This window comes from Neopelma chrysocephalum, unplaced genomic scaffold, assembly GCF_003984885.1.
Source record: "Neopelma chrysocephalum unplaced genomic scaffold, ASM398488v2 Primary Assembly neopelma1_382, whole genome shotgun sequence".
In the NCBI taxonomy this organism is placed as follows: domain Eukaryota; kingdom Metazoa; phylum Chordata; class Aves; order Passeriformes; family Pipridae; genus Neopelma; species Neopelma chrysocephalum.
Genome location: NW_020898046.1, coordinates 3,765,948 through 3,785,171, shown reverse-complemented (window position 1 = coordinate 3,785,171; position 19,224 = coordinate 3,765,948). Strand labels below are relative to the sequence as shown.

Sequence of the window (19,224 nt, the reverse complement as noted above, 5' to 3'; positions counted from 1 at the left end):
ACTCCATCCTGGCAGCAGAAGAAAGGAGCACTGAAACATGGCAGAAGATGCTAAGGAGACAGTTATTGTAACCTAGTAATGTTTGCAAGCTTATAAAACCTTTACCTCAAGTTGCACAAAAATGCCACTATTAAGTTTGCCCAACTATCATGGGTTACATAAAACTATTTCCCATCTGAAACAGCCGAATCTTTCACACAACAGCGGGCAAGAACAGGAATAATTGGCATGAATATGAATCATCCCCAAATAAACTTACAAGTATTCCTCTCAGCAAGTAGCACCTTCCAGAACATTTAACATAGGATTGGCAATTATTTAGAGCAGGGAAAAAAAAAATTCTGTGACTACTTCATGAAATCCCACAGAGGGATGCACAGGAGAGACTGGGGCACTATGAAACAGAACTGGTCCCATAGTTAGCCTGAGAGAATCCCATAATGAAATGGCTATATATACAATCTCAGAGCAGCCTGGAATGCACTATGGGGGTGGTTAGAATGGAAACTGGAGATGGAGGATATAGGAGGTGGAAGGGAGACCAAAGTAAAGGGATGAAACAGCAGACTGCAGACAAGCAAACCCTTATAACAAATGTAAAGGGCAGCCTCCTGGTAAAAGGATGGGGAGTGTCTTTTGCCTCTCCCTCACAAGTTAAAGAAAAAGAAATGAAAAATTGTGTTCTGTTATTTGTAGATACTACAGATATTATCTCATTATCATGCCATGAACAATTCCTAATGGAGAATGTGTTCATATTTCTATCAACTGGCAAATAATTCTTGTTCTTGGACACTGAGGGAGACTGGCATTTTCAGTTTAAGATTGGGGTACTTCATTTCTTCGGGGTCAAAGATAAATCTGTGGTTGAGCAATTGCTAGAAAACAAAGAACAATGTGATGCCACCCAAAAGCTTCTTAATTAATTTTCTCCACAGGTAATTAGGAAAACATTATGGTCAGAAGTATGGAAGGCAGCAGGTAGACCCTGAACATCAGTCTGCACTAAAATGTTATCTCACAGCATGAAAGCCATTAGGAAACCAGGAAAACTCACAAGACCTTTACATTAGACTGATATTTGTTCCTGAATTAATGAAGAGCGATAACCTCCAGGATATTTTGGTAACACTACACAAGTTTTCTTCCTTCAAGTTCTGCTTAAGTCACAGATGCGAATGCACGGAAATGTTTTGACAGACAGAATGTGGTCTTCCTTCAAATATTCCTATTTTACCTTCTGAGAAAAAGTACTGACAACATGTCCCACAGCAGGAAAGGAATTTTCTCTGCCAATCAGGGAGGCCAAGCACAAGTTGACCTACCAAAATCCTACCAGCATTTCAACACTCTCTTAAACAGACACAGAAACTCTAGCACTCCTATCTGGAATCACTGATCTTTTGCCATTTGGTTTTCCCCCCATTATTGTTATTTTCTGTGCATATTAATTTCTACCTTGCCCATCCTAATTTTAAATATTTCAAACGGTGGTGTTCAAAGTGAAATAAAATTAATCTACTCATGTCCAGAAGTGCTACCAGAACATGCACATACCTGCTGAGAAGGAAGCGACATCTTATAAAGCAAAAAAGAAAGGCAGAAGAAAAACACGGTAATTCCTTGTTGGCTTTGTGACTTCTCTGCCCTTCCTATTTATTCACCTATTTCCTGTGGGCAACATTAGCACATTTCATCAAATAAAATTGCTTGAAACCATTAGAGGCTGCTTCAAGCACTATTGACATATACTAAGCTACATATGTGACCATCTGTCCATGTGGAAACAGAAAAGGGAAACAGGACTGTATTAATGAAACTGCATTAAGTGGAATCAACTGTAATGTAATTTGTTTCATTAATAAATTCAAATCACTGAATTAAAGCCACTCTCATTCCAATACAGTGTTCATACAGGAGTGTAGTGCAATTTCACAAGTCTACTGACGGTCATACCTCTACACAAAGCAGATGATTCATGAGCTTTCCCATCAAAAAAAATACATGCACTGTCATGAGGAAGAGATTTGACTGTGTACATAAAGCAGACTCAAAACTTTAGTATCATCTACCTATGGGTGCCTTGTGATTTATAATAAACCGGAGTTTCCTGTTTAAAGAATATGGAGTAGCTTTACAGATTGAGTTGTTACACATACACCATCATTACAATACACCATCATTAATTCTGAGCTCGGTAAAAAAAGCCCTACCAAAATAAACCAGTTCAGCTACACCACAATCAAAGAGATATGTCAGTTCACTGACAGTCCCACTTTCTTCATGAATTTTAAGAAAGAGCTAACAAATGCTTTCTCTTAAGAGGGTCTTCTGTGATTCAGTCCTGAGCAATGTGGATCCCCTAATGGGGAATATTCTTCCACTCTCAATCCATCTACATACATTAAAAAAAGGAAATAGTGTTAATAGCTGTTAAATATCCTTTCTGTTTTGCAGCAATCACTCATACATTATGCAGAGATCAAGAAATAAAACCATAAGGGATAAAGAAAAACCTACCTCATACTATGTACTCTGTACATTATGATTCAAATAGAAATTTGAAAGCAAGTGTTGTCTGACTGATGTTTAGTTGTGACTACCTGAGCAGGCCTTCTCCTATACACCACCTAAAGCACTTTGGTTTCCGTGAGGAAGACTAACTGACTGCTAGTCATCCTACCAGAAACCACACTGTGCAAGCTTCCAAGGCCAGGTTGGATGGAGCTCTGAGCAATCCAGTCTAGTGAAGTATGTCCCTGCCCATGCCAGCAGCTTTGGAACAATATGATCTTTAAAGTCCCCTCTAACCCAAACCATTCTATGATTCTATGATTTCCAAACTGCTGTAATTGCTCCTACAGACCAGACAAGAGTGTCACATCAGAACCATGGTCAGGCCCACCCTGAACAACCAGAAATCCCACCTCTCTGCATTGCACAGCAAGACAGAAACTGGCACTACTTGGCTCAAGTGCAGAGGGTTAGACCTATTGCTGCCTGGCAGGCTGGCTAGGGATCTAGGTTACATATATTTGATCATAAACTTATCCATTCTTTACTGTGACCTTTCATTAGAGCCATAAACAGCAAGAAGTAGTTGAGGAGAGAAATTAGATGTTGCTGAGCCCCTGCAGCCTGCTCGCTCTATAGTGTCTACAGAAAAGCATCAGCTCCAGAAGTTAATTGGGTGGAGGCTATTTCTGCATTTGGCACATCAAAAGCTTATTGAAGTTTCTTTGCTTAATTCAAGGCTAGGCTTGACGTTTTGCTCATACTAAGTGCTATCAGAGATGAATAAATCTGCTTACTCCAACTAAAGAACAACAGTTTAAGTCTCATGTAACTTGCATGTACTGTCCTGCTTTTACTTAGGGTCTGTTGACCTTTTGGGACATAGCTGGCAAATAGCATAAAATATAATGCAAAGCTGGAAAAAAATCCCTAATTCCCCTTTTGAATAAGGCAATTGGATATCTCTGCTCCCTAACTTTTCCTTTTTGTTTTTGAGATAAGCTTTTCAAGATTAACTGATTCACCTACAGACTGGAAAGAAGATGGAAAGCAGTGATCCTTCAACAGTCACGCATCCTCTACAGTGTACTGAATGTAAAGATGGTCAGAAAACCAGGAGATATTCATATTCTACCAAAATACATGGTTCCACCTAAATCCAAATTTTGTCATGATTAGACCTATGTCTGGAATCTTATTTACAAAAAAAAAAAAGTACATTAAAAAATTAGACATAAAAGTTTCAAAAATTTTTCATGTGACATGTCAGTATTATGGCACAGCAGGAAATAAAATAATATACTAAATAGATCTCAAAGGATAGAAAGAGTCTAAATGAGAAAATGCCTGTTGGAGCTTTTTCATCTACCAAGCCAGGCATTTATATTGTATGCAGTAGCAAGGAGAACACTAAAACAGCACTGGGGAGTCCAATGTTGGTATTCAAATTTCTGTGATTGATAACCAAGATAACTTCAGTAAAAGTCAAATGTCAATCCTAAGTTTGTGGTTATTTCTCCATAAAACTTCTACAGAAGGGTTTCTAAACTGATCTAAAATTCAAAATATAAAGTGCAAAACCTAAAGATTTCATATTCAACTTTTTGGGTTTTTAAACTACAAGTGATAATCAAAACTTCTTTGGGAACACAGGAATCTTAGTCTGCAACAAGACAAAACAGAAATCTTTGAAAGAAGAGGTTTCACTTGCATTTAAAAAAACAGTGTTTAATAAAGCAAAAAGAAACCTTCATTCTGCCACTGAAAGACAAATTTTCAGAGACACTTGCAGGGTTTGCTTTCCTTCTACTAATAAGATTTCCCAAATGAATAAATAATAGCAGGCTGGAGTACCCTATGATGCTTGGTGTCTTAACCAAAAGGGAGTCGCTCTCCTCTCATTAAAATTAAAGGGTGTTTCATCATGTCTTTATTTTCATGGAGCTTCCCTGTAAAAAGAATGAAAAAGGCTCCTACGTATTTGTATATTTGATTATGGTGATTCCCTAGACTGGATTCACACTGGCTCTAAACAATGGTTAATGGTGCATGGAAAATTTTGGTTGTTCATAAGAGTAGCTATTCTGGGCAAGAAAATTAGTAAGTAATGGCCAGTCTTCGCGAAAGAAGATTTGGGGAAAGGTCTTTTACCTTTCCAGCCTGCGCAATGGATTTTTTTAGGTGAGACACAGCCTGCGCTGAACTGAGCCCACCCTTTAATCCTAAGGTTCATCTGCCGGGGCCAAGCAAGCTTGGACAATGGCAGTGAGGTCCTCAGGACGTAGGTTTGTTTAGAGTGACCTTCTCATAGATGGATGGCCTCACAGGGCTAACGGGCTCCATCTGCCCGGGGGGACTGGGATTCGAACCTGGGTCGCAGCGGTGAGAGTCCCGCATGCTAACCACTAGGCCACCAGGGGTCCCCGCAAGAAAATTAATAACACAAGAAATACTCTATGCCTGGGATCCACTGCACTGAACGTTTATGCTATGACAGTGTTCACATTCTAAGGAGTGCCAGGAAATGCATGGGGGTGGGGAGGGGGAGATACTGCAAACTTGACATTGTTTTCATTCTTCTGTATTAATTTTCACATAAAATACAATTAGCAAGAGCTCTTAGTTAAGTAATATTCCCTGTAGAAGAAAATGCCTAATGCTTAAATTGCCAATCTTGACATTTAAAAGTCTTTTTCTCTGAAAGCTTTGTTTTTAAACCAAGGAGTTATATTACCTGCTCTGTAAGTATATTACCTACCTATGTTACCTGCTACTGTAGTTTTATGTTTGTGTTCACAGTGGTATTTACCATAAATATGTTAAATTAAGAGACACTAAAAAGAAAAAGGATTTAGCACATATAGATATCAAACAAGACCTATACAGATCATATAGATCCCAAATATGGCAAGGACAAGGTCTGCTATTCTATTTACTTTAGTAAATCTACAGCACATGAAATCTATCTGACTACATACTGACATATTATGCAGAGAACCATGAGGTTTTAGCATGACTGGGGATTTTGCTGCTAGTATAAATAATATCATTCACCATAGAAATCATAGAACTTACCAACTGTTTTATTCTTTAGATGCTAGGGAACCAAATTACATGAATTTAGTGAGGTTAAGAACTTTACGTTGTTAATTACCTATGTGAAAACAATAAACTTTGTAATCTGTGTTTTGTTCTCAGGCAGTATTATACACTACAGTACCCCTCCAGACTATTTGGGTCCATACATTCATGTTGAGCTAAAAACAAAATATTGTAAAATTCAAATCGTAAAATCCTTTGGATTTTACAGCTTTCTTAACTCAGGAAAACCACATGTTCTTCTCTACATTAAATGCAATCATCGATAATTTTCCTTTTTTTTTTTTTCACTCCATTAATTTAGAAGCACATTCACACTGTACACAGAAATAAAACATGTACAGGCACAGAATAAATGCTTTGTTGTTTATTAACATAGTGCTAGCAGTACACTAGCCCTTTTATAATTAATTCAAGCCTACTAACCGCCACTGCCCTTGCTGTGTTAAGCAGTGAGTTTCTGCCACAGCAGAAATCCCCTGGGCAGCCCTCAGATGGGCACTGTCGAGTCATCCCTGTCTCTCACTAGTCTCAGCTGTCACTCTGCACTGCCTGCTTACACCAGCTGTGGGGCAGGTAGGTGACAGTGTGGTGTGACAGCAGCCCTCCAGCCTGGCCTCAGTCGGATGGTTAAGCCTCTGCTTCATGCTCCAAAGCACTCCAATATTAAAGGCTGCACTAGGTAAGCTTGGACAAACTTCTCAAGAAAGGATTTTTCCAAGAAGTTGCTTAGTATTTCCTTTGCATAAGTATTGTTGTATCCACGGGTAAAGAACATTACAAGTGTTTTCAACCGGTTGAAAGTCAAAACCAGACTTCCATCATGGCACAAGAAAAATGCCAGCCACCACACAAGACTGCAGGCTTTCACACAGGCAAGCAGATCACTAGCAGCAGATCCCAGCAATGACATTAGTTCAGGAGGCTTCCAGAAACATGTTTTGAAGCAGCTAATCCCTGCAAGGAGCAGGGAGCTGGACTTGATGATATTTAGGAGTCCCTTTCAACTTGAGATGTTCTATGACTCTATATTTATTTCACAGTCCTTGATTCTGTAATAGATGGCAAATATGCAAACCCCTTCACTTGCATGGAGGTTGAGTTTATAGCAGTTCACAGAATAACTCAGATTGGAAGGGACCTCAGGAGATCACTGTTTACTACGCTCAGTTGGAGGATTTAGATTAGATTACGTGGGTTCATGTGAACTGGAAGAAATAATTTGTCACAAGTTTAGAAGCCAACTAAAAATAACAGATTATTGGCTAATGCCTTTCAGCCTTCTGTGGAAAAACAGTCTGTAATCATGGTTCTATCTGCTTTCAGTGGTATGCTGCATTTGCAATTCCCTGTTAAATCAAATGGCTTACCCTGTGTAAGCAACCAAAGCGTTCATCTTGCACATGATATACACAGCCATTTGCTTTATATGGAATTTATAAACTCCAAGTAGATGTTCCTAGGAACAAAAGCATTTGGCTAGCCACACTGAAGCTCAGGGAATGAGATTGCTATTGCTAATCATGGTCTCATTCCCAGTTTAGAGTAGACTAGATAAATCACAGCCTTAAGTCACATAACCTTACAGAGATAAAACACAAAGTTACATTGATACTTTGATTGAATGCCTGGTTGACACCTTCTGTTATTTCAGAAAGATTCTGTTTCCTACAAGAGACCTGTGTCCCACTGGTATTCTGGACGCCCTCAACTGGCCTACCCAACTGTCACTTCACCTGGAAAAGCCAAGCAAAAGTCTATCTCATGCCTCTGAGCTGCACAGGAATGCAAAACTACATGATACATTTTTGATATTAATGATCACTCAGCCCTTGCAAAACCAGAAAGAGACAGAGACCTAAGGCAGACCACTAGGAGCAGCAGATACTAATCAGCTACATGGCCATACTGCAGAGATGACTGAGAATCTCAGTTTAAAAATACCGGTATCAAGAATCAAATGAATGGTTTTACATATTTAAAGAACAAAGCACCAGTTCAGAATAATGTTGCTATTTATAGGGCCATGGAATAATATGCATGTACATTACGGATGTTCTTTCATTTCACAGATGTGATTTTATTCTGTTAGAGCCATCACGACTTATATTTAAGCTTAACAATATATAGAACATATTTAAATGAAAATCAGAAGACATTTGCTTTATACTTTATAAGGATCTCTATATGTATATTGACATAAAAAATATTAGTTATGCTCAGTACTAAAGTAGGTAATAGTGCATTACTGCAGTGATGATCCTTATTACACCGAGTTTGAAGAGCTATGAACAGAAATGAGTATTCTCTGTGTAAAACTACGGAAGAGCTTTAGCGGGAACTAAGGGCATAGACTACCGTGGCCATGCCATACTCGTGTATCCCCTGGCAGTTCATTGGATACTCAATTTTGCAAATCTTCAACATAGCTTTTACAAAGGACCATAACCACATAAAAAGCAACATTTCACCCATAGCTCAATAAAAAATGACTAAAAAAAAAACCAGGAAAACTGCTTTGAAAGAGAATAAAACTGCTTGCGAGATATTTTCAAGAACAATCCACCACAGTGAAATGAATGCCTACTACAATGTAATATCCCTTTTTGCTCCCCATACTAAAGCACCAATGGGATTTGTCAGACAGATAGGAATACACTTCAATAACAGACAAGGAAAAAACTAAAAGTTTTTAAGGATTCAATTTTAACAGCTTCTCTGGATGCCAACTGGAAATAACATGCACAATAGAACTTCATGCTAAATCTGTGACACAGTATCTTTATGCAAATACTAAATATTCTTCCTAATCCTATTTTTTTTAAGTCTTAAATGTTCATACAGAAAGCAGCACAAAGGGAGGTATTTGTCTCCTCTGGGTTATTTTTGCCTCCAAACAACACTGTACACATTTTGGAAATCATTGCTCCCACCAGTTGGGGTCACTTTTCACCTAGTGTAAGTGGAAGAACATAACCACAGTGTATCAGCAACAAAAATGTAGTAACACTTCATATTGTGCAAATACTTCTGTTCACCTTGGTGCTGGAATAAAAACACCTACAGAGTGCTTTACAGGATGAGCTAGAGCAAATTTAATCTGAAGAGTTCAGAATACTTGGAGGCATTTTTGAGGTAGTGTCGCTGTATTAATGGAAGATAGCAACTCTTCAGCTAGATCTTGACTTCAGATGTAATATGTCTAACCAGTCAGTGGATTGGTACACAAACCCTTCTGCTCTTCAGCTACAGTGGACACAAATTGTGCCGTTAAACCTGAGATTTGCTGTTTGACCTTTCAGCACCAGCAGGTTGCTTTTTAATCCTGAGTTATTGGGAAAAACAGTTACCTTTTCATTCAACCAAACAGCTATTCTACAGTGGCTGGCCTCCACTAGAGGCTGCTGAGTTCAGAATCATCACTAGATCACACTTTAAACCATGATACAAATTTGCTAAGGCATTTCAGAATAGTAAAGTTTCATGCCTAATCCTGTTCAAGTTCCCAAATTCTTCAAGTCACTCAAACTACAAGCTATAAACAGCAGACTTTTTTTTTGCTGTTCATTTGTTTAACGTAACACAAATGATTCTGCATTCATAGCACTGGCAGACAGAAAAGAAAGCACTCCACCTGTCCCTCAGTTCATGGAGACCACTCATTGCTCACTTCTTCACCTGGAAAAGACTGTAAATAAACAAACCTGTTTGGCCAACTGATCCTTCTTCACCAAGCCAGTGGCTGCAACGATGTTCCCTGCTCCTTCCACTGTCTTCTGGGCCACCGCTGTCACTCCTGTCACCACAGCTCCCCCAACATTGGACACTTGCTCTTTGGTCTTCTCAGCCACTGAGGAGAAACAGATGATGGAAAAACACATTAGGGCTCCGGGAGTTATAGGGTTTTCAGAGAATTTTATTTATCACTGGCAGTCCAACATCATGAAAAGCAATAAGGCCATTACATTTTCTGTACCTCAAGTAGATCTTAAGAAATTAAACTATCCAACTGATAACACTGGAGTAGCAGAAGTAAAAATAACCCTTATTTTTGGCTCAATATCTTTCATGTGAAAGATATTTGACATTTTCATTCATGTCTAGCTGTACTTTAGGGAAGAAAAGTCATTCTTTAAGGGCCCTTATTATGTTCAACTCACTGTGTCATATATGCCAGTTTGATAATGCATTCCAATTAGTCCACCAAACACTTGCTGCATGGTACAGGGCATGGAAGACAAGATTTCTTTCATTAGACTCAAAAGCATTGATTATTCTTTTTATTTTCATTTTTAGAATATATTTAATTAAAAAGCAGATCTACCAATGCTCAACCAGAGAATTTCAAATACAACCTTTTATCAGACTCTCTGGAGATTTTTGCCCTGATGCTGACACATAAAATAGTAATCTACAAAAAGATTGAATGCCAAAGATGCCAAAGCAAAGTGGATTAATAGCTAACTTCCAAGCCCCAGGGAAACAATAACTCATGTTGCCTACATATACATCAGCAGTTGCCATTCTACCTTTCAGAATATCACTGGGTTCTTTCTGCTCATTCATTCCCAAGGGCTCTTTCTGACAGCTTGAACTAAGAAAAGAGATGGAATGACTTCATGCCTTAAAGTTATGCAGCCAGATTTTCAGCAAAAAACACATTTACTCATCTAAACAAGGGACTGTTCTTCAAAAACATCCATATATTTTTGTAATTCTAACTAATCCTATATTTTCCTCCAGGATAAATTCCCTCTGATCCATAAAATGTATTTGTAGCTTTATTTGCATCCTTTTTGAGCACAGGATGGATTCTGCTTGGCAGTAAGGCCACCCTTTCTGAGTCTTTTTTTGGGGAAGCGCATGCAAAAAATTAGACTTTCTGTGGACAAATTACATTTCTTTAATTTCCTGCATAAAGAGGATCAGCCGTCCATATCGCAGGGCAGGCAGAATACATTGCCATGATTGACATTAAAAACAACAATCAGGAAAAAGCTAGAAAGGTAAACAATGCAATTTTTATTAAAGACCCAAATAATAAATATCTGCTGACTGAAAAAGGATGCCGATAATTTAATGCTCATTCTAACTAAGTGAAAGGGAAAAGTTAGTAACCAATTGAGTATTATCTCTCTTATGACCAGGAGATTTCATTACAGAGCAGGACAACAACAGACTATACATTGTCTGAAACTAGAAACAGAGAAAGTCTGTTCCATAACTATACATGCTAATGAGAAAAAAATTCTCAAGAAATTTTATTGCATACATCCACTACTGTACTGCCATGTTTTTTCCAGGAAAAAAAAAAATCAAAAGTGGTTTTTGCTGTAAAGCAAATGTTGCCCTCAGGGAAGGTTTAACTTAATGCTAGTAAATGCAAAAGGATATCTGTTAAGATGCCCCACTTGATTATTACCAGCTACAGACTACAAAAAGCTTTGGATTCTACACATAACTAGTTCTTGTAAACACGTATCTTAAAGTGTGTCCTAGTGACACATTGTATCTTGCAAAGAATGTTAAGACCTGATTGTACATGGAGTCTTTCAGAAACAAGCTGAGAAACATTATGAGACAGAAACTCTCTATTGCTTCCAATATTATTTCAAATAGCAAAAAGAAACCTCAAACAGAGATGTTAAATAGAATGGCATCTTGCAGAAGTAGATTTAAAAATTCTATTCTCAAAAAAATATTTAAAAAAAAAAAAAGATGTGTTTTGGATACATTTCAGTATTACTTTTCAATTTTCCTCTGTCTCATTCATTTTTTGGGAGAGATCCTGGGCTGCATCAAAAGTGTGACCAGCAGGTCAAGGGAGGTGATTCTGCCCCTCTTGTGACATCCCACATGGAGTGCTGTGTCCATTCCTAGGCCTCTGACACAGGAAGCACATAGACCTGTTGGACAGAGTCCAGAGGAGGGCCACGAAGACGATTAGAGGGATGGAGCACCTCTCCTATAAGGAAAGGCTGGGAAAATTGGGATTGTTCAGCTTGGAAGAGAGAAGGCTCTAGGAAGACCTTGTAGGAGCATTCCAGCACCTAAAGGGAGCCTACGAGAAAGGTGGAGAGGGACTTTTTACAAGGGCATGCAGTGACAGGACAAGGGGGAGTGGCTTCAATCTGAAAGAGAAGGTTCAGATATTTCAGGAAGAAATTCTTTACTGTGAAGGTGGTGAGGCACTGGAACAGGTTGCCTAGAGAAGTTGTGGATGCCCCATCTCTGGAAATGTTCAAGGCCAGATTGAATGGAGATATGAACAACCTGGTCTAGTGGAAGGTGTCCCTGCCCATAGCAGGGGGTTGGAACTAAATGATCTTTAACGTCCCTTCCAAACCAGTCTATGAGTCATTCTATGATTCTATAAATCTGGGTCCTTTCGTTCTGTTCACTTTGTTTTCTATGGAAGTGACATACACTGTTTTGAAAACTCCCTTTTCCAAAACATGTTGAATGGCAGAACATATAAAGGACAAATTCAGCAGGCTCAATGCTGACAAAGGATCACGTGCTCAGTTGCCCTTAAGCACACTTGCCCCTTCTGATAAAACGATAAAAGTATGGTTGCACTGTGTTCCTTGCCAAGTCATAATCAGTTTCATTATCTCAAGCTATTAAAAAAACTGCACCTCAAAAGGAAAATATCAAGAAATAGAGTGGAATTGAGAGCACTATGGATGCTTCAATAGAAAACACCTAATTCCTGATGTCATTATTAAAGCCACATTTCTATGTTGTCCTGGTAAGTACACCCACCTACCAAGCACAACTACCCAGTGGCTGCTGTTCCCACTATTAGAAGGTTTTGGAAAAGCTCTGCCTGAAGTCTGTTTTCTCCTCCCAGAAACAAATTACCCTAGGAAAGGCTTAGTACATGCAAAGTAAAATCAAAAAGGAAAGAATCAGGCCACTAACTCTGTTAATGGCACAACAATAAGATGCTGACAAAAGTAGTAACAAAAGAGGTATATTTAAGATTGCTTCTGTTTCAGACTGTTTTGTGATTTAACCCCAGCTGGCAACTAACCACCACACAGCTGATCATTCACTTCCACCCCCAGTAGGACAGGGGGAAAGAGAATTGAAAGGGTAAAAGTAAGAAAACTTGTGGGCTGAGATAAGTACAGTTTAACTGAAATAAAATAACACAAACAAATTGTAATAAAAAGGAAAATAACAGAGAGAAAGAGAGATGAAGCCCAAGAAACACAAATGATGCATATTAAAACAATTGCTCACCAACAAGCAACTGATGCTCAGCCAGTCTCCGAGCAGCTGCCCCCCACCAACCTTACCCCTAGTTTTATCGTTGAGCATGATGCCATACGGTGTACAATATCCCTCTTGTCAACTGGGGCCAGCTGTCCTGGCTGTGTCTCCTCCCAACTCCTTGTGCACCCCACCCTCGTGGTGGGGTGAGGTGAAAAGCAGAAAAAGCCTTGACACTGTGTAAGCTCTGCTCAGCAGTAACTAAAACATCCTTGTGTTATCAACACTATCACTGTTTCCAGCACAAATCCAAACCAGCCCCATACCAGCCACTACGAAGAAAACAAACTCTACCCCAGCCAAAACCCGCACACAGACACAGCATGAGAGTTACCATGAAAGATCTCTCATACACTGCTCAGAAATCAGAGCACCCAAATATCATCAAAGTCACCAGAGTGATTAATAATTAGGTCCAGCCTGGTGACCATCCAGCTCCAAAACTCCAGTGATGGGAGAAGAAAAACCAAAATAGGTTTCCAGTCTCACATATTTTATTACCTTCATTAAGTAGTAAGCAGGGGAAAGCATTAACTATGCACAAACAAATCAGTTCAGAATGTAGGGGGTTGATTCCAACTAATTAAATTAATCTGAATACCAGGTTGTTTAATGATCTTAAGCCCTTAAGTCTTTGTAGAATTGATACATGCTTTGCATCAGTGTTGAGAAACAGAGTGAATCAGCTTCTGCAGAGCTCTGCTGTGCTCTGGCCTGATTACTTCCATCTATGCAGAGACTGTCCATTCCATTAAATGACCCTGGGACGATGCATAACGACCATCCCGAGGCTAACTTTGAGTTTGACGTTCAAATACTTACTACAGCATGGTGCAAAAAATATTAGCATTGAAGCTTTCTTTTCCCTACTTATTATAGGCACCTGGGTAACATACAATATTGTGAAACCTTTGGCTTAATTCAAAATGATAACTAGTTGCTTTCAACTTTGAACAATAAAAGTAGATGAAAACTACAGGATTTCTCTGAATTTACTCTTATTGCACTAAATATATTTTTGAATCTCTATTTCAGACAATAAGTTAGTCTTAAGTACTTGAAGAATTCATTTACAAAGATGCCATAAATACATTGGTGGTCCTTTAATTTATGCAATTTTTCTGTAAGATACCTGATGGAGTTAAAATAAACACAGCAGGAATGCCAAAGATTAACTGTGTTAAGAAAAACAAGAATGATTTGACAAAATAATTCAGCAAAATGCTGAATCATGACTATGGTCCATAACTTGATATTGTGTCTTCACTCACTTTCAGGAAACTGACGTATGGTTGAAGGACCAAGGGCTTTTTCACCCTGATCTATTTACAAATACTGCTTTATTTTGAATATCAGGAGATGAACTGTAAATATTTTATCTTTGATACTGTTCATTTCTGGACATTTATCCCTGGGAGATAAGCAAGGTGGATGAATTATGCATTTATAGTCAAAGGCCAGTAGATAACGATAATTAGGAAGGCAAGTCTAAACACAAGCAAACACCCCATAAAACCAGTGAGCAAAGCTGCTTCATATTCAGAAGTTCTGAGAAAGGGTGACTTCAAAAATAACACTCTTACCATATTCCTGTGAAGCACAGCCTAGGATCCTCATTTCACAGTGTCTTTATACCACTAAACCTGGTACAATCAGGTCACATTTAAAGCAAGAAACACCTCAGTCAAGAATGTCTGGGTTTGGAAAGTAATTGACTGTGTATATATATGAGTGTATTTAGTTTTATAGCACTTTGAGGTGTGTCAGCTCACAGTCATCTCACCAGCATAGGGTTTTAAACCACTAACTATTCAAAAATAGCAAGATTTTGGAACTCAGACAGTAAGAAAGGACTAACTGTACAACTGTGAACACACTTGTTTTGATCTGTGATTCTAGTTTGCATTTGACTGTCTCCAACCTCTTGAACCTTTTTTATGTACATAATAAAATGTTTATTTCACCTCAGGTTTCACCTGATGCACTGGGGAGTTAATATGCTAACATGACCAGAACTTGTGAACTCCCAGTCCTAAGAAAAGAGACAAGTAGGTCTTTACAAGTGCCTTAAAGGGCAGTTTTGTTATATCAACCTTAATAGCATTGATTTAAAGGGATTTGATTTCTACAGCAACTTCATTGGCATTTCTCAGTGTCTTCATGTTATACCTCCTAGCATGACTACACTGAACCCAAATCCGTTTTCATCTACCTTCTCTGCTGGCCAGAACAACTCTTTATAGACTTACAATTAGTTTTTATTCTTAAAATATGACCCAAGAAATGTCTCTGTTCTTATAGTACCAAGTCCATACTGTTTGATTTTGGATACCATGCTCTCTAGATTTTGCCTGAAGTCTTCTCACAGCCATATTTCAACCTGAATACCCTCTATTCATTTTCCATTTCCATTCAACAGCCAAACTCACCTCAAACAGTTGAACAGGCCAGAAGGAATCAAACTGTGGCACAAACCCCATTACTCCTAAGCTTTCAGTGTTTCACTTTGTGACACCCATTTCATAAAGTTCATGAGGAACAACCACTGTTTTGCCTAAAATTGACAGTAACTTTTCCAAATTTTCTATTCATAGGCACAGCACATAACAGATGTGTTCTCCTTATGTTTGACTTTAGAGTCTGTTTTGTTCCTTCCAGAACAAAATTTAACATCTTTTCAAACCTGTCAAAAATTCTATTCATTTACTTAAAATTTCCTTTCTCTCTACACATATTGCAATCAGATAAAGAAAGATACTCACAGCGTTTGAGATCAGTAGTTTCTTTTGGGAGATGGGAAAGAAGTCCCCCACTGAGCTAGCCTACTTGAGTCTTATTGCTTCAGCACGTTTCATCCATGTGCAAATGCCCTTGACTTGGATTCTACCACAGCCCAGCTTGGTGTACATCACCTCTATTAACTTGCTTGCAACTGTTGTCAGTCTTTGTTCCCACATCTGTGATGATATTAGATATATGTGCCTCAAATCTCATTCTACTGCAATCCTCTACTGGTTAAAGTAATGATCCCTTTGAACATTTCTCTTAATTGAGGTCTAACAGGCTGAGATTTCAAACCTCATAACAACAGCACGCATGCTTAGCCAGAGGCTAAACTCTGAAGGACTATCATAGATGTCCTCTTCAGTTTTGTTACTAGAAATACTCTTGACTGACTTTTCAACCATTTATATGGGCTGTAATATTAAGTACTGACATTTTTTTATGTACCATTGTTTATCCTTGGCACTGGTTTATGTGAACACACATTGGCTGTACGCTAAGGAAAAAAAATCCTTTTCTACTACCTTATTTGTTTTCTCATTTCTTTGGGGAAAAACAAATTAATATTCTTGACCATGCATTTTCTTCACATCTCCAGAAGTCTCATATTCTATAGCAGAAAATTACACATTCTATTCAGTGCACTATGGTCAGCTAAGGCTTTCCTGCACTCTGTAGATATCAAAGACTTCAATTCATTTTGCCCCTTAAAACAAATTATTTGTTACTGGTTTCAGTTCATACCTAAAACGATTCCTGCAAATCAATTTAAAATGCAAATTTACTCCATTTTTGGTGTAGAGATGCTATTGTGAATATTACATGCCTGGTATTAATTCCAAAGTCTGAAAGTAGTCTTGCTACTGAGAGATTAGGTAGTTCTAAAAAATATCTCAAAGCACTCATAACTGTGACAAATTCAGATCATTTGATCAAAACTCTGAAATTTGTTTCTTTCCTATAAGCCATTTCTCTTCAGTCATCCCACCCAACCAGCTCTCTCAATTTTCCTATGTTTTTCTATCTTCCATAAATTGTAGTGCTCTCAAAAAGTATTTAACAGCTAAATGGTTGATTAATCTAATGTAGAGAAGAAGTTGAAATTGAGAGATAATTGTCTTACCTGTTGTGACACCATGAACAACTCCTTCCTTGGTCCTGGAACCTAAAAAAAGAACAGTATTAGGCTGAAAGTGCATATTCTTAAGTATTGGTAAAGACTAGGCAGATGATAAAGAGGGATTAACATATAGATTACATACAGTTGCATACAGTATTTTGTAAGGTTATTAAAAGAAATTAAAGAGGAATTTAATCTAAGGGAAGAGGTAAAACCATCAATCAAGAACAACTGCATGGATGTATATTGACTGTGGAAAGGTGAGTAACAGTGGAAACACTTCTGCAGTTTATTTCTTGTACATACTCATTCCCTTGCCATTTTCCTAACAGCCGTATTAAGCCTCTCAGTTTGCAAACTCACGTGGATGACCCTGCACAGAAACCATGTTAATGTTGACATCCTAAGGAGGCTCTTGCATGCATTTGCAGAAGATCAGAGCCACAGTTCCCAGAAGGTCCTTACAATTTCATTTTACAACACTTGGCCAGATCTCAGTTCGCAGGGGTTGACAACCATTACTGAACTACAGAAAGACCTAGAGGTTAAAATCACGGGGAGCTGGTAGTGCTAGCCAGATTTAGACACAAATTAATACAAAAGAAAAATCTTAAATGGTAGATAGGATTTAAATATGAAAAAGCCACCAAAATCAAACTCGAGGTCTTTTGCATCTGGTGTCCTCGTTGTCACAGGCACATGTGACAGCTCACATATAATTTGCAGGCAGCAACCTAGAACTTGTACTAGACTGAGTCATAACACAAGACCTGTGAAAGCAATGTAATTGTCATCCTGAAGACCAAACCGATTTTTGGAACAGCTATGTAAAAAAGATCATAACTCTTTACCATGATGCATCAAAGGGAAGAACTGCTTGTGTTTTCAACAGGAGGAGAAACAAATTAGCACATACCGCTGTTCAAAATCTACCTCCATGCCTTTTTCCCTACCAGACCTCTACTTGTCCTTGTCAGGTTTTAGAATTTGGCTACATTTCAGGGATTAGTATCCATCTGTGGACTATGACACTTAACAATGTGCAATTAAGCATTAAAATGACAGAGTTTATGGCTCCTAGTTAATCACCTTACTTAGTCTGCCAGAGATAGGATGACTTTTTTTTATTAGCAACATACAATTACCTTATTTGTAACGCAATTTTTTGTCTCTGTCATTCAGTATTTGAGACGTTATAATTATACTTCTGACTTTACACTTCTAACATAGATACAATTTTATCTTAACCCTATAAAAATCATATACAAACTGATATAAGTAGAAATATACTAGAGGAAAATGCATGAGCAGAAAAATATTAGAAGAAAGAAACTTATTGTTACAATAATACAATTAAACACTGAAATAAAATATAAGTTCATTCATCAACATGTCCTACTGGCTACTAGTGCCAATGTATGGAACTTTAGCCATCTATTCATGACACTATTAGATTGATTACAGCATTGAAATGGCTCTGTTACCCATGAGCAACAGCAGAATAATAATCCACAACAAATAAAAAGGAAAAAAAATACTGCATCAAGTAAAATGACATGTTCCTTCAGCTAGCTAATGATAAGGTTAAACAGCTGAGAAGTCTTTTCCCCCTTTATTCTAATTTTCTCTTTAAAAAAAAAGGTTGTTTTCTCTCACTGAAAATATTTACCATTGAAGAATCATAAATTTCATTAAATGCAAGGTGTTAACGTCTAAGGATTTGTTTTAGGACTTTGGTTCTCAATCTTGTGGTACCGTGAGACCTGAAAAAGCAGGGCACTTTGACTACATGCTGGAATTCAAGCCTATGACGGTTCTACTGACTTCTAGAAAGAGACTAAACACCATTGCAGGCTTACAGTGTCTATTGGAATACCCAATATTAAGCATATGCTTTTAAATGCATTGTTAAACCTGGTCAGTATCTCATTCATCTTGTTGAATTGGCAGTCTGCAAGCGAAGCTATTAAAGACATGGAAACCTGTGAATTATCAAGCACTCGGTTCCCTGAGGCCAGTAAGAGATGGATGGTATGACAGAACTCCCTGAGGACCTCTGCAATGCATACAGCTCCAGAGGGATCTATGTAAGCTGATTCTTACTTCACTCGCCCTGATGTAACACTGCTATAACCACAACTCATAAAGAAATGCTCTGCCTCCTCTGTTAGTGGAAGAGAGGCTTTTCTTTAATGAAAACTCGGCTCATAGACCCATACAGAACAGGGATATGTATAGCCAAATCCATTAATTGGCAAACAACCAGCTAGTTGGTGTTCCAGATCTTACAGCATATGTTAGAGCTCAATACTCCTTGCCCCACTACTGCACACTTGCATGCAAGTAGCTGTTTCTGCCATCCCAGCTACAACAGCATCTAGAAGTACATTAGGAGCTGCCAGAAGAGGCCTATAAATAACAACAGCTTA

The 19,224-nt window shown here is 38.2% G+C and overlaps 1 protein-coding gene across 1 annotated transcript in view; it reads right to left on the bottom strand.

The window, feature by feature from the left end:
• Positions 1-16,879, bottom strand: part of SNCA (synuclein alpha) — a 56,333-nt gene extending 39,454 nt beyond the window's left edge. Inside the window, exons 1-2 of the mRNA XM_027706584.1 lie at positions 16,799-16,879; positions 9,318-9,463 (exon numbers count right to left, since the gene is read on the bottom strand). Coding sequence (XP_027562385.1) covers positions 9,318-9,463; positions 16,799-16,874 — 222 coding nt within the window. The 5' untranslated portion in view covers positions 16,875-16,879. The remainder of the gene's footprint in view (positions 1-9,317; positions 9,464-16,798) is intronic.
• Between the last annotated feature and the right edge of the window lie 2,345 nt (positions 16,880-19,224).